Source organism: Diadema antillarum, unplaced genomic scaffold (genome assembly GCF_040938485.1).
Source record: "Diadema antillarum isolate AM-2024a unplaced genomic scaffold, OU_Dant_1.0 seq00000119_RagTag, whole genome shotgun sequence".
Taxonomy (NCBI): Eukaryota; Metazoa; Echinodermata; class Echinoidea; order Diadematoida; family Diadematidae; genus Diadema; species Diadema antillarum.
Window position 1 is genome coordinate 762 of NW_027271200.1, and position 14,573 is coordinate 15,334.

At 38.9% G+C, this 14,573-nt stretch overlaps 1 protein-coding gene across 1 annotated transcript in view; it reads right to left on the minus strand.

Annotated features, from left to right (window-relative positions):
* Positions 1 to 300: 300 nt before the first annotated feature.
* Positions 301 to 14,573, minus strand: part of LOC139727083 (MOB kinase activator 1A-like) — a 36,749-nt gene continuing 22,476 nt past the window's right edge. The window contains exons 2-3 of the mRNA XM_071638064.1: positions 10,593 to 10,759; positions 301 to 438 (exon numbers count right to left, since the gene is read on the minus strand). Coding sequence (XP_071494165.1) covers positions 341 to 438; positions 10,593 to 10,759 — 265 coding nt within the window. The 3' untranslated portion in view covers positions 301 to 340. The remainder of the gene's footprint in view (positions 439 to 10,592; positions 10,760 to 14,573) is intronic.

Below are 14,573 nucleotides of genomic sequence, written 5' to 3' on the forward strand. Positions count from 1 at the left end.
AATATGGAACCATCTAAAGCATTGCTAAGATTGAATGAGCACTACATGGGTGTGCAAAAAACAAAAACAAATGAAGAAAAAAGCAAAAATTTTCAGAAGAAATGTTTCAAAAGTTTCAAAAGGGGTACCAATAGATCACAGAAAGAGTAGATCTGGAGACTGAAGTTCAGTGAAAGGCATCTGGGGGGCATTTCATGAAGCGTTTTGGTCAAATATTTTTATACAAACTGTTACAAGCTACTGAAATCCTTTCATTTGATTGGCTGAGAGCAAATTTGTCGGACAACTTTGTCGGACAAAATGTTTCATGAAATGCCCCCCAGGTTGCACTGATTAAAACTCACTTGGGCCCTGCTGACATGACGTGACACTTTTCCGTTGTGCAGAACTCTGTGATGGTACCGTACAGCATGTTGATCTGGTTGAAGAAATCCACAGCTGCAAGGTGAGATAGAGAGAAAGCAGACAGATGAATATTATGTACACATTTAAAGGACAAGAGATTAAAGCAGGTGCATTCTGCCCCTCTGCTTTTTTTTTTTAAATGACTAGGTGTTCTTTTTTTCTACATGCAAGTCTAATCTTAGAAGAATGTCACAATGGTTTACCATCGGAGGCAGAGAATATCTGAGGGACTTACTGTAAAGCAAGAAATATTCACAGTCATTGAATTTTCGCGAATGGGGAGCCAATGGACTTTTCCGTGGCATGACATTTTCGCCAATTGTCACTGGCATCCAACACATTATTGTGCAGGATAAGAGCTTTTGCATGCATTTTACTTACATGAATCTTGGCTCTCACAAAATTTGCAAAACTAAAATGCATGTGAAAATTTCTGATTTTACAGTATTTCTGAATTTATTCATGTGATGTCCTATTGTTGAGGACTGTACATCAACTGATGTATCACTGCTCGCTTTTTGCATTCATGCACAAATGATGATGCAGGTAAATGGTGATTCGGGCATCTAAACCCCAAGTGCAGCATTGGTAACAGCAAGATCTTGCAGCTCTTGCAGCGAGCTTTAACGCCTTGCTTTGGGGGGGGGGGGCAACAAGAGCAAAGTGATGAATCGTAAGTTCTCATTCTCTTGTAATATCTAAAAAAAGACATCGAGACAGACATACCGGTGCTAGGGGAACTTTACATCAAAGTTTATGGGGGACCTTTGACTTCAGATTATTTTTTCCCTGAGCTTGGTGGTAGCTGTTACCAGCGACAACTGTGCACATACTGAGCCTTGGGAGGATTCTTCCTCCGGGGGCAAGATTGCAGGCAGCCACTGGGAGCAGCTGCTGATGACCCAGTGAATGATTTATGAGGGCAGACACATGGCCCATCAATGAGGACACAGCTAAACCCACAACACCATCACTGCCATCCAAAGGTTGGTGCTGCATACACACCGGTCTAATATTCGGAGCATACTTTCACATCTCAGGAAGATATTGCAACAACCACCACCCAAGTAGTCTGTGAAGATGGATGGTAAAGAATGTGAATCTATTTTTAAGGAGAATGTACTCAATATGGTTTTAAGAGATAGTCTGTAGGATTTGGCCATTATGCGTGTGTATCTTAATGCTTCATCCCTATACTACACAACAACAATAAATAGTAGACTCCACTGCAGTAGTTCACCTAAACGAAAATATATATATATATTATATAATAAAAATTACATGTACCTGCTGAAGCTCAACTATACATGATCCCAACATTTCACCCTGAGATTCCAACTTCTGGGGCATGTTTGAGTTAAATATATTCACTTTCTCATTACTTGTTCTTGTAACTCTCCTACACATGGAGAATTATTGGAGGAAAAAAATGACATCATTTATTGTGACCTGTCGATATTGACTCGTAAATGAGTGAGATTTGGGCTCTCTAACACCTGCAACAAAAGACATTATAAGGTTAGTGTCCTGTATGTAATAATACGTCTACTCTCGGCTTCTATCAGTGCCTCTGTGATACTATTATGCTGTCTCAAAGGTCAATGCAAATTAACCCATGGCTCTAAGACATGTATACATATTTGGCATCAGATTTCTATAAAGTGGCAGAAACCTGAATGCTCAATCTCTCTCTCACACACACACAAACATACAAGAAATGCTATAGACACCTCTTTAATTGTCAACTCTCATCTGAACTTCTAACAATGCCATACAACTGGGGACTTGACAAGGATGGAGTGATTTACTGACCGACTTTGAATTCAACCCAACAGGATCTGAACAGTTTGAGCCATAGCTCACTTCAGAATGTAAACATCATGTCTGGACTGAATAGGGGCCAACAGAGGGGAAGGACCCTGCATCATTATCAAGTTTTTTCACCTTCATAAGTCCCAAGCAGGGAATTACACACAGAATGCCTCTGGCACCAACCACGTTAAAAGCATGAAATGTCAATCCATCATTCTCTTCCTCTCTTTCAATATCTTGCTCTCTCTCTTCAAAATATATCTCACTAATGGCACTGACACAGTGATTTAGGAGTACACATGCTAGCAAACTGCCTTGAATACTGATCATGGATATACATACAAATATTCAATCCGCAATGATTTGTAATCGATTGATTTCGAAAGTGTATGTCACATTTTTGAGCCATACTCTTTTCCCTTTCATGTTAATATGGATCATACACGAATATCAATAAAGTCACTCAATTTTGCTAGTAAAGAGTAAAAACACCTCATAAACCTTCACCATGCAAGATGAAAATTGCCTTACCACTTGATACAAAATTCAACAAAGCCTTTACATTCAGTGTTTTCAAGAAGAAGTCTAATTCTTGCAAGGACAGAGTAATTAAAGACAATAGACCAACAAAAAACACACAAAATAATCAAGTCCTTCACAATCAGCTGGCTGTCAATCACACTATATATAAACTATCTCTCCTCTTACAGCAGTCACTGCTCAGTCCCCCTCAATAGCTCCTTTCTCCCTCAAACCTCGTCAAGACGGATGGATATTGAATGGACGGGTCAAGGCAATAACAACAACAGACGCAATCTTTCATGTGATTTTCGAGCCAAGTCATCTCGGCCATAATTCCTGCAGCTTGGACACAAGACTACAAGTACCACTTGATGGTAAGCGAGATGAGAGCAGCAAGTGCCAGCAATCCTATGCAATCTACACAGGCGTCCTCATGCGTCACATGCCGAGCATTCTTCTGCTGGATTGAGACAAACATGAGCTAGACATGGAGATGAAAGTGGTAAAGGCATGGATGTCACAAGGGCGAGATCTTTTGGAAAAGTAGAACGGATTATTTTTATTTACACTTTTCCCTTCTTTCTTTCTTTTTTTGCAACAATGTTTTTTCTTTACTAATGAAGAGTGATGTCTTAAATGAAAATGTGATTCTCAGTCTTTATATTGTAAAAATTTCTTTCAAAATGATTTGGGGTCAACAGATATGATGTCATGCCATCATCTCTGTTAACACAGAATGTTTACAAAAGCCTGTGGCTGAAACAAACCGAGTAATTCCATAAGATTAATGCGCCACAGTAGAAGTTAGCAAACTGACCGTAGACAGTATGTAGGTCCTAGCTGTTGTATACTATGTACATGGTACAGGGATGCCAAGTTCAAAAAAAAAAATTACGAGTGAGATTTTCATGACTCGGCATCTCGGCATGCAAATGTGTGAGGGTGTGGGAGGGTTTTTACCCCCCTGTGGCCTCCCATGGTAGGGAGCTTTTTCAATCTTTAGCTCTTTAATGGTGCAATCAGGTGCATATTGTACTTAAGTGACTATTTTTTACTTATTTTGTAAGACAAAAGGGAAATATACCTTCATTTGCAACTATCACTTTAATTTTTTGAGCTATGCACATTATTATACGCCCAAGTTGCACACTTCGCCCGATGCATGAGAAAAATGGGTGCCATGCGTGAGATCGTGAGATGGCCCCTAAATGCTTGAGTCTCACGCAGAATGCGTGAGACTTGGTAGCTCTGCATGGTAAAGATTGATATAAGAGTTAATACTGACAGAGCCAATGCCACAAAATGATCGTTTGGATGATACATGGTGAGCATATGAGAATTGAAGAAAGTGAGCACGACGGAGTCGGAGTGGCCGAAAGAGGAAGAGGAAGAGAAGGTAAACCAACAGTACAGGAGGAGCAGCATTAGAAGGGGTGGTGGTAGAAGAAAAGGACATGACAGAAAGTGAGATGCAACTTTAAGATCATTAGCGCTCTGGAGTGGATATACCACGAGCACTACATTGCCACCAAAGATACATTTTCTTACAGACAAAATGATAAACAACAAACAGAGAATGTGATTGTTACAAGCACATTCCATCACTATCTAACTCCTCCTGATGGTTCTGCATTCCATCGTCCCTCCTTAAATGGCAAAATGTATTAATTTGACAACCAGGGGAACATAGAAAGTGTGCTCAGTAAAATAAGTTCATCCTGCACCATATGCTACCTTGGGCACACATCCCATAATGCTATTTGTAAAATGTCAGTCTGATCGCATGTCTCCCCCAAGAGAGGAAAGTCCAGTCCATAAATTCATTTCGTCCCCGAGAAGTATCTTCTCGCTCTGATCAGGCAAAAGAAGGAAATACTAGAGGCAGGTATTGAAAGGGGAGAGAGAATCGTAGATGGCCGCCTATTAGCTCCACCCTTGGGAATTCGCCACTATATATTGACATCATCACATCCTCAGCATTTCTTTCTTTTTATGTGTGATCTGGATATTCACGGAGAGCCTTTCACTCCGCACGGACGAGCTGTGTTTGTCGATCAAATCGGGCTGCGGCTTCCATCCAGCGAGTGCAAACACGGCTCCCTTCGGTGCAGACAAGCGAGACATTGGATCAATACCCAAGCTGGGATTGTCTTACCAATAATGCAGGATTCTGCTGCCCAGTCCATCTTACCAGCACATGCTCACACATAAAACGTGGAAAGCCACGTTAGAGATGTCTGTGAAATTTGCAGTGATAGATTCACAAGTAGAATTTTGTCCTACAATTGTATGTACATGAATATTTTACAGCAACCCTGTCAACTGTATAAAATCTGAGCCTGTATCACAACTATAGAATGTCTGCAGCTCCATTAATTTGTTGACATGTAGGTTGATAATTCAATGTATTCCTTTCCTCTGAAATTGAATACATTATCTTTTTTCATTACAAAAACAAAAGTTCATAACAAATGACAGGATGCATGGTTCATGAATCATGGTACACATTTTATACAAAGTTCTAGTACATCAATGTTTTCTCTCCTCTCTGCTATGGTATGGGGATAGTGGGGTACATGTAGGTGTAAAATTTGTTTTGTTCATCAGTGGCAATCCTGATACACTTCAGCAGAGCAAGTCACCCACTTTTTATCTCATTACAGCTAAGTTATGAGTACAAAAGGACAGTGCTGGAGTAAAAATGATAACTTGATGCTTGGCCAAGCATGAAATAAATAGGAAAGACTACCAAAGGCAAATAACAATCCAAACAAAACAAAATGTATTGCATTCTCAACAATAACATTTTCCTTCAGACACTGACAAGATTTTTTGAGACCCACAACGCTACTGAAGGTAGAGGGGGAACCAGTCGAACTCTGGTAAGAGTGGAATACGTTGTAGGTAACCATTTCATGAGACAGGTGTCGTCATGTGACTTCCCGTTCGTCACTCCTCGCTCAAATCACGGCCTGATCTGACGCCATCTGCCCCTCACTGCAAATGAATTGGTGTTGGTGATGTCCCCCAACTTTTTCAAGCAGTAATTCTGCTGGAGCAAGAACATGAATCCTGCAGAACATGAATTCCACAAAGGGGCATTCGGTGCAGAGAGACGAAAATGTCGTCAAAATTATAATCGTGTCCTGTCTTCCTCCCTTCCCTTCACACTGCTTTCTATTTGTAAAGATTACAGGAGCAACTAGAGAAGAGTTGTGTATATATACAAATGTACATGGTACGCATAACAATGTTCAAGAAACAAGATGTTATAACTTCTTTTGTAACAGTTATCCAAACAGACTGAAAACTTGAATGTTGTCTTCAAACTGGATTCCTGTAACTGTGACTGCTGCTTAGGCACTACTTGATTGCAGTTACTATTTCATTACAATGACTTCCCATTTATTCAATTTTTTTCTTTCATCATTTTAATTCTGAATGGCTTATTGTCTATTGTCATTCAGAGTAATGTGTCAACGTAGCACAGGACTATTCAAACAAGCATACTTTGAATGGTGCACTTTTAGTGTCCTATACACCAAGTTCATATTGTTGACCTTTATATCAAATTGATTCAATTCTCAGATCATCATCACACTATCTCTCCTCTTTATTACATCTGATGTAACATCAGCCGAGAGCTGTTATATAGTGGGTTTCTGTCGCCTCCTTAAAATGATTTAGCATTCTTATGATGAGCCAAGTGCATAAAGAAGTTTACACTCAGAAATAGAAGAAAAATGGCAGCCTCCGGTTCGTTTGCCCCACGCTGGCAAAATAAAAGAGCAACGGCTCCATCAATATAAAAGCCTCTTTATTTCTAGCGGTTATCAACAAACTTGTTAAGGGGAAACAATAAGAGAGACAGAGAGCTAGAGAGAGAGAGAGAGAGAGAGAGCAAATCAAATACCAATCAACACAATTGTGAAGAAATTCTTGGTGTTTACGTCACACATTCCAAGCGCGATTGTTTTAGACTAGAGGTAGTATTTTGCCACCATTAAAATGAACGAATGAGTCATCGTGGGTGTGCTTTACGTTGGCTTGACTCACGCCCTTGTTCAGTCTATTTTGTCTGTGTGTGTTTTTTTGTCTTCTGCCATTCCTAACTGTGAATTGTCTCCCCAATTCTTTTTACTTCAAAATCATTTTCAGTATGATACACTTTACTCTTTGGCACTTACAAGTGTACATGTACTGCACATACAATGTATGTCAGAGATCACACATTATCTTTAAGTATAAACTATTCTTGTTTTATTTTGGACAAGTTACACAATGGATAAGGGTATTTCCATCTAGTTCTCACCTCTACTATCAATTTGAATGCTACAATGGCCACTGATTGTTGTTTTCCAATCATTCGGCATCCTCAGCTGACTTAAGTTAACTTCTAAAGGTCTGTTGAAACCACAGAAAAGGCAACTAAAAGATGTTTGATGGGGTAGCAAGTCAACAATAGAGTTGAGAAAAGAGCTAAAATTTTGTTTGACCACAGGTACAGTGGTCTCAATCGGGGGTAAGTCGGTGGGTCGGATTATAGTACACTGTGCGTGCATTTGTGACCACTATGGAGCTCAACCTAGTGGTTAATCAGGTCTTACTGTATTTGAAAGCGAGAAAGTAAAAGACCAGCTTTGCTGAGAGCTATTAAGATGATTTTAAGAAGAAAAAAAAAAACTTTTCCAAGAATCTTGTAAAATCTCACCTGAAAATACAGTCTACTTCTGGTGACAACACAAAGGTACATTTTTAAAAGTAGACAGATGACTCATAGAACCCATGCAACAAAGATCTGTTTGTATACTTTGATCTCTGATTATACCTGTAAGTCATACACACCATCAACAAAGAACAGTGCGATACAGATCAGATTTCAGGCTTAATTGGGTTGGCTCAGGATCTTTATATCCATGTACAGGTTTTAGGGGTGAAGGGGGTGTTTGAAAAGTGCAACTAGCTGATTACATCCTGTATAGATGACTTATATATGTGATCATAGGCATTTCTGTGCATTCAGTGTGGTAATGTGATACATACGTGATGAACTTGACTTGTCAAACACTTGTAACTACAACTTGGAGACTCTACACATTGTATGTAACTGAAAGAGAGACGCCAACTGATTTATTGATGTAAGGGTCACACAGCTGAACATGAGGTAGTTGTATCTCAGTGGGTGTATTGTTTCTTTTAACCCATTGACGACGAGTCTCGAGTATACCAGGCAAGAGTCTATGGGAAATGTGTGTTGTAGCAAAATCAGTCTGTCCTCAACTGGTTAATTCGGTCTCCTTTTCTAAATGTCTTGTATTTAGTTTGACAGGATTATTCTGATGCCAACTGCAGTTGTTAAGATTGGAATCCATGTAAACGGGTGGGGGGATGGACCTGTAAAACAGACCACTGCTTGGTTTGAGCAAGCCTAATCACATCATATCTTATGACTGAGATGGCATATCTTGGTGTGCAGTTGTGCCCAATAGTGCCCAATAATGCATCATGTAATAAATCCTCAAATTTATCAGGACCTTGATATAAATCAGCATGCTGATCGAGCTATTCTGAATAAAGATATTTCAATAAAAGAAAATAAATAAAGGTTTAAAAGTTACCTCTGTCAAGCAGGTATATGTTTTTTTTTTTTTACAGCATTGGTCTACTTATCAGTCTGTACACTGTATGTCTGTTTATTTATCTGTTTGCAAAATATCTGAAAAAGTAAAAAATGGCTTCGGATGACACTTTTGGGAAAACTTGAAAATAGAACAAGGACCAGATGAATAAATTTTGGCAGTGATCCCAATCACCCTTTGGATCCAGGAAAGTTTTTGAAAATCTTTTTTTTTTTTGGAAGGATTCTTTATATTCTTCAAATAGAGCCATTTTTAGCATTATATGTGCACGTGTATGGATGGAAATGTGCTGCTTGGCAGAGGTCTGCACTCTCCGAGAGCTTTTCCAATTTTCAATGTAGTGTCAAGAGCTAAAATGGAGTTTTCACAGCCAAGCACAGACAAGCATCGGTGTTTCCACAGCATAAACTTGTATCTCTTTACTCAATGTGTGTGACATTCAGATCTTTCCTAAGTTTATCCTTGCACACAAATATATCTTTTGTGTATGTCTCCTACCGGTGATTCTTTTGCTACACAAGTCTTACTATCCCCACAGTGTGCTCAAGACAATCGAGGCTTGTTAGCCCTAGCAAGGCCTCAGGCAATACCACATGTTCAATAATAATGGAATTTCAGAACGGATGATCCTGTGGGGGTAAATGCGAGAGCTATGCAATCATTCGAGGGACAGTTCAATAAAACATGAGTGATGAATGAATGATAATATCATGACTGAAATAAATCATGCATGTTCCTTCTGATATGAGGCGGAGTCACTGGGGTGTCCATTTATTTATCCTCATCACCTGCGCAACCAATCACATTGTGTTTACAGAAAAACATTTGAGTCCCGTTCCCATAACACACACATGACGTCAATCTTCTCCAAGCAAAGAGGCAATATTTTTTTCCTCCTCATTTCTGTCGTGTGGCCGCCAGCTTCCTCAGGTTAATGATACATCCTTTACCTGCCCACCGGAAACTGAGGTGTGCATCATTTGTCCACGCTTAGACCATGAACAGAGCTTGAAAGAAGCTTCACATAAATCAGATACGCTGCTTATGACATTAAAAAAACAAAACAAAACAAAACCTCATTGTGCAATTTCATCTCTCTCTGATTATCCCGATTCACTCGTCTATGCAGTATCTGCAGCAAAGGTGAGCAAACAGAGTGTGGGAAAGCTGTAGAATTCAACAAGCAGGCACATTAATGATTCACGCAAAATAAGCTGACCACAAACATATTATGTATGGCTGAACACAACCAGGAAGTCTATTAGCCATCTAGAAATTTGAGTATGAAATTAAGACATGCCATGATTGCTACAATTTCCACCTCCTACATATCTTGTCCCGCCTACCACACTACACAGTGAACCTTCCAATCTTACTTTTACTTTCCCACTAAGGCTCGCTGTCCATATTTTGTTGAATCTTTCCTTCTTTCTATTTTTTTAGATCTTTTTTTAAAAGCTGAAATTAGTTCAGTTTTTTTTTTCTTTCAATTATGAAAGCTTAGGTGTTAAAATGGAATTCTACAGACTCAAAGTCAAGTGTGGAAAAAAACCCTGACATGAACTACATGCGTATAAATGCTTGAAATTCAAAGTAAAACAAATTTTGTGTTGCCTTCCTACTGATGTAATAATTCTGAAGTCCTACCTATTAACTTAGCCCCCTCCCTCATTCAGACACTCGCACATGTAGAATTCATCTGTATAAAGTTGCATATGTTTTAACTAAATTTAAATTCATTCACATAAATGTTACATTTACTGACAACTTTGAGCTGTTGTGTGCTTAAAATAATTATTGTAGGTACACATGCATATATATACATACATATATATATATATATATATTGTAATTTATATTATGGTTTTTATTGGTATATTTAGTATCATGCTATAAATAATCTTCTTTTTTTTTTAATGTGAGTAAATTTCTTTTCCAAGTCTGAAATGCACTTGATAAAAACTTAAGCTATTATTATGCAGACATTCAAACCGGTTTCTTCAAGTTTGATAAGTTGATTTCTGTTCAAACTGGTAGTGCTTGCAAATGGCAGTTCCCATCAACTACATGTCAAAGAGTTTATAACATCATACATGCATGATGAAGCAGTTGCATCAGGTGGATCTTGTCAGAAGCTACTTCTTGCTTTCTGACGTTTTTTGAAACAATTAGTGATGGCATCTGGATTTTGCATTTCCACCTGCTGATACTCACTATTGACTGCCACCCATTCGTTGGGGTCCTCGCCGTCGGGTAAAACCACGGCCTGCCGTAGGTTACCGCTCCCCAACGTGGCTTCTGCATGTTTCATCAGCTCGTACTGGTGTATGCCATCTGGAATGTGCTTCTTGGGTCGGAACGTCTTGGCGCCCCTCGAACTACTGCAGTGTCATGGGGGGAAAATCATGAAAGATAAAGATTTAACAAATAAGAGAGACCTATTCTGTTGACATTGGCTATAATATTAACATCCATTTACAAACTCAGAATAGGTTGGAATAGAATCAAAGGCAAAGTCCACATCAATGTTTTGGATTAATGCGGCACAATTTTCAAACAAGTTCAAGTAATTCTTTACAATAGGCATATTGCAAATCTTTCTGTAATTAAAAGGCTACAACAAAATGACGGCACTGTGTAATATCTGGCAAGGCAAAATATCACATAAAAATATAATAAAATATACAGAAAAGCATGTGTACTGCTCTCAGTTTAACAGGGACTAACATTATGCAGAAATAACAGAGTTTCATAAAAACAGGCCATTACTGGAAAATTGCAGACTCATGTAGATCTAATACAGTGGGATCGGAGGAAAACTACAATTGTATGAGAATAGCGGAAAGACATCACAGTGGAAATTTTACTGCTCACTCTTCCAAACTATACCTAGTGTGTATGACTACCTCCTCTGCATCAATAATCTTCAAGTTACTAAAATGCTAAATGAACTGGTGAACTTTACAGCTGACAGATTCTTTCATTGAAACGAATTGTGTATCAGTGTGCCTGCTACTGCATTTTACTGGAATCCCAATGCACATAGAGTGCAAATTGCACCATGTTGTGCACACACTCATTGAATCAAAAGAGAGACAAAAAAAAAATCGATATTAGGTGAACAAATAGCAACCATTGTGTCTATGACAGCATTTGCCTGGAATTAGCCAAATGTTCCTTTCATCTTTGATAAATGGAGATTATCACTGTACACAAAGCCTTGTAATCTACTATCCATACAGGCATGAAAGGATATGTAATAACAGAATAACAATGTAGTGAGTCTTTTTTTTTTTTTAAGCTACATTGTACATTGTAGGGGGTTGGTTGCATGAAACTTGCAATGCATGAGCATATATATCTGGAGGTACAATTGTAGATTAGACATGGTATATTATTCAAAAGCCATCATATGAACTGTTTCACTTTACTTTGACTGTTCAGATGAGGCAAATAATTGGTCAACGGACTGCTCACACAGACCACCACCCGCTGAACCCAAGTTAGCTGCAGCTCCATATAATTGGCAAATACTCGCTAGGGGCTGGTGGCAGATTGTTACCAGGTGAGGCAGTCCTGGCTTATTAATGGGGCTTGAAAGTAAAACTGCTGTGTCCCAATATGTTGTGCTAGGGTGAAAAGGAGCCTGGACAGTGTGGTGCTGTGCTGCTGCTGGTTGGGATATTAAAAAAAAAAAAGAAATGACTCTCCCCCCCCCCCCAAAAAAAAAAAAAAGAAGAAGAAGAAGAAGAAGAAGAAGAAGAAGAAGAAGAAGAAAAAAAAAATATATATATATATTGCTAGTATATGGTCCACTTTACTGGGGAAGGGAGGCGGGGGTAAAAAAGCAGAAAGGAAAATGGGGAAGGAAAACAATATGAAGGAAATACAACACTTCTTGGTGTGGCTGAAAGAAATTATTAACACTCCTGAGTAAAGTTTAATTCAGTAGCTCTGCTTGAAGTACATTCACATACATGTGTAAGTAATATGATGTCCAGCATAACAACACCTACAATAGATCGCCATATACCGGTAGCATGTTTTCCTGGTATACATGTAAACTGGGTATGTCAATATTTCTGTGATTGAATTTGAGCAAATGAAATCTCCATTTATATCGATCTTTTGGAAATGTGCATCCCATGCACTTTCTGTAAGCTATAACAAATACATGTACCAGGGTAAACATATAAAATTGCAATCACAGTCTTAATACAGTCAATTAATCACCCCAACAGCTACGACAAAGCTCGCATGTCTCCTATCATAAAATGAGTACCGGTATTGAATTAAAGTTAGGTCCATTTCCAACCCTTTCATTAAAACTTAATCAAAAAATGAAAGAATATTTAAAGTTAGTGTGCAAAAGCAAAGACATCAATCCGAGTATATGGGCCCATACACTTGTGTACATTCTGTGGTGTCCTTACACTGCACAGCAAGGGCCCAGCGGCAGAAAGAAAGGCACACTAATAACATCAGGCTGGCTAAATCCATTCCAGCGGTTCAGGAACCTCTCTGGAATGAACTCAGCGGGAAGTCGGTGAAAACGAAGCTCACCTCAGTTCACCCTACCTCACAAGTTACAGCCGGGAGGAGGAACGCTACTTCAAACAACAAACACACACAGATGAGGCTGTCCTTACAATAATATGCCCTCTCCCAAAAATATCCTTGTTCCCCCACATGCAACACAGACACACACAAACACACGCATACACACACAACTGTACGCTTCTCTTTTTTTCTCTTTCAGTCACATACTGCTAATGTATCACAATCAAAACAAAAGGAAACCCCTTTCTTCCAATCTTGCAATGTAATCCCCTTTAACTTTTTGTAAGACAAGACTTCTTTTTTTTTTAATACTTTTGGTGTCATAACAGATTCTAACAGATTTAAATGGGTCCTATGGGACCCCCTTAACACTCCCAGCCCCCCCCCCCCCCACCACATTACCTGCAGAAATGTACTACTGTGACTGACCGTAATAGCGAGGTGTGGCCTTCAAGGTAATTCAAGGCAATTCAATGTTTTCTCATTCTGCTTGTGTTTTGCTTTTTACCTGTCATTTATAACCTCCAACCATTTCTTCAAAAAACATCACTAAATATCAGGTTGAAACAACTACCCGTATGCATGAATTATCAATTTCGTGCACGAAATCAGACAATTCAATCTTTGTACAACTTTAGCATCTCGAAGTGGCACATAAGATTAACACATCACTGACAAAACATGGTAGTTTTTTTCAGGATCTGTCCCCTACAAGAGAAACATAATTCAACATCTAATTACTTAGAAAAAAAAGAAGACATTAATTCACTATATCATTATGAAAAACAAAGTGCACATACACATGCAGATACAAGCTACAAAGACGCATGCCTTCATTAGTGGAAAAGAGATTCCAGTGCCACTGCTAGCTCAAGATCAATACTTTGTTTGGCAGAGCATGTGCACTTAGTGCAATGATCCACAGGGCTATAAAATAACATCCAAGGCAGACAAAATGCCGAGATTTACTGGTACTCCATGATTGGTGGGATTTAAATACAAAAGCCCTGTGGAACAGAATACCATCACAATCACATGGTACGATACCTCCCAGCAGTATTATTGAACCTGCTACAATTAGATGGGTCTTTTTGGGGGGAGCAATTTGGCAAGAGATACTCATGCTCACCAGAGGGGAGGGGAAGGATGAGCTGTCTCTATCTCCTTTCTCTCCAGATAAATCCCAACTGAGACTACCAGTATGCCACGTACTTGAGATGGTGTGCAGTTGTTTCAAGGTTTTTTTTATCAAAACTCACCAAACAGAGTAAATGAGTCAAGAAAGCGTGATGTGATTATGAATTTTAACACTAGTACAGCTCAGAGAATTAAAATCATACAGATTTACTATATTACTAGATGTCAATGATGCAACCCAAACATCAATAGAAAGAAGCACTGAGCACATTTTTCATAGACATATGTGCCTACAAGTCTTTTTTTTTTAATATTCCAAATGCATGAGTGTGCACCAAATGACCATTACAACACAACTTGTAAAATGACCAAAGTTGTATTAGGTACTATGCTCTCCTTTTAAATGTCAAGACTGAGGATTTCACTACGTAAAAGTTTGCTTTATGCACAGTTATGCGGCACATTATTAGCGTCATTTTGCATTCCTCTCAAATCATG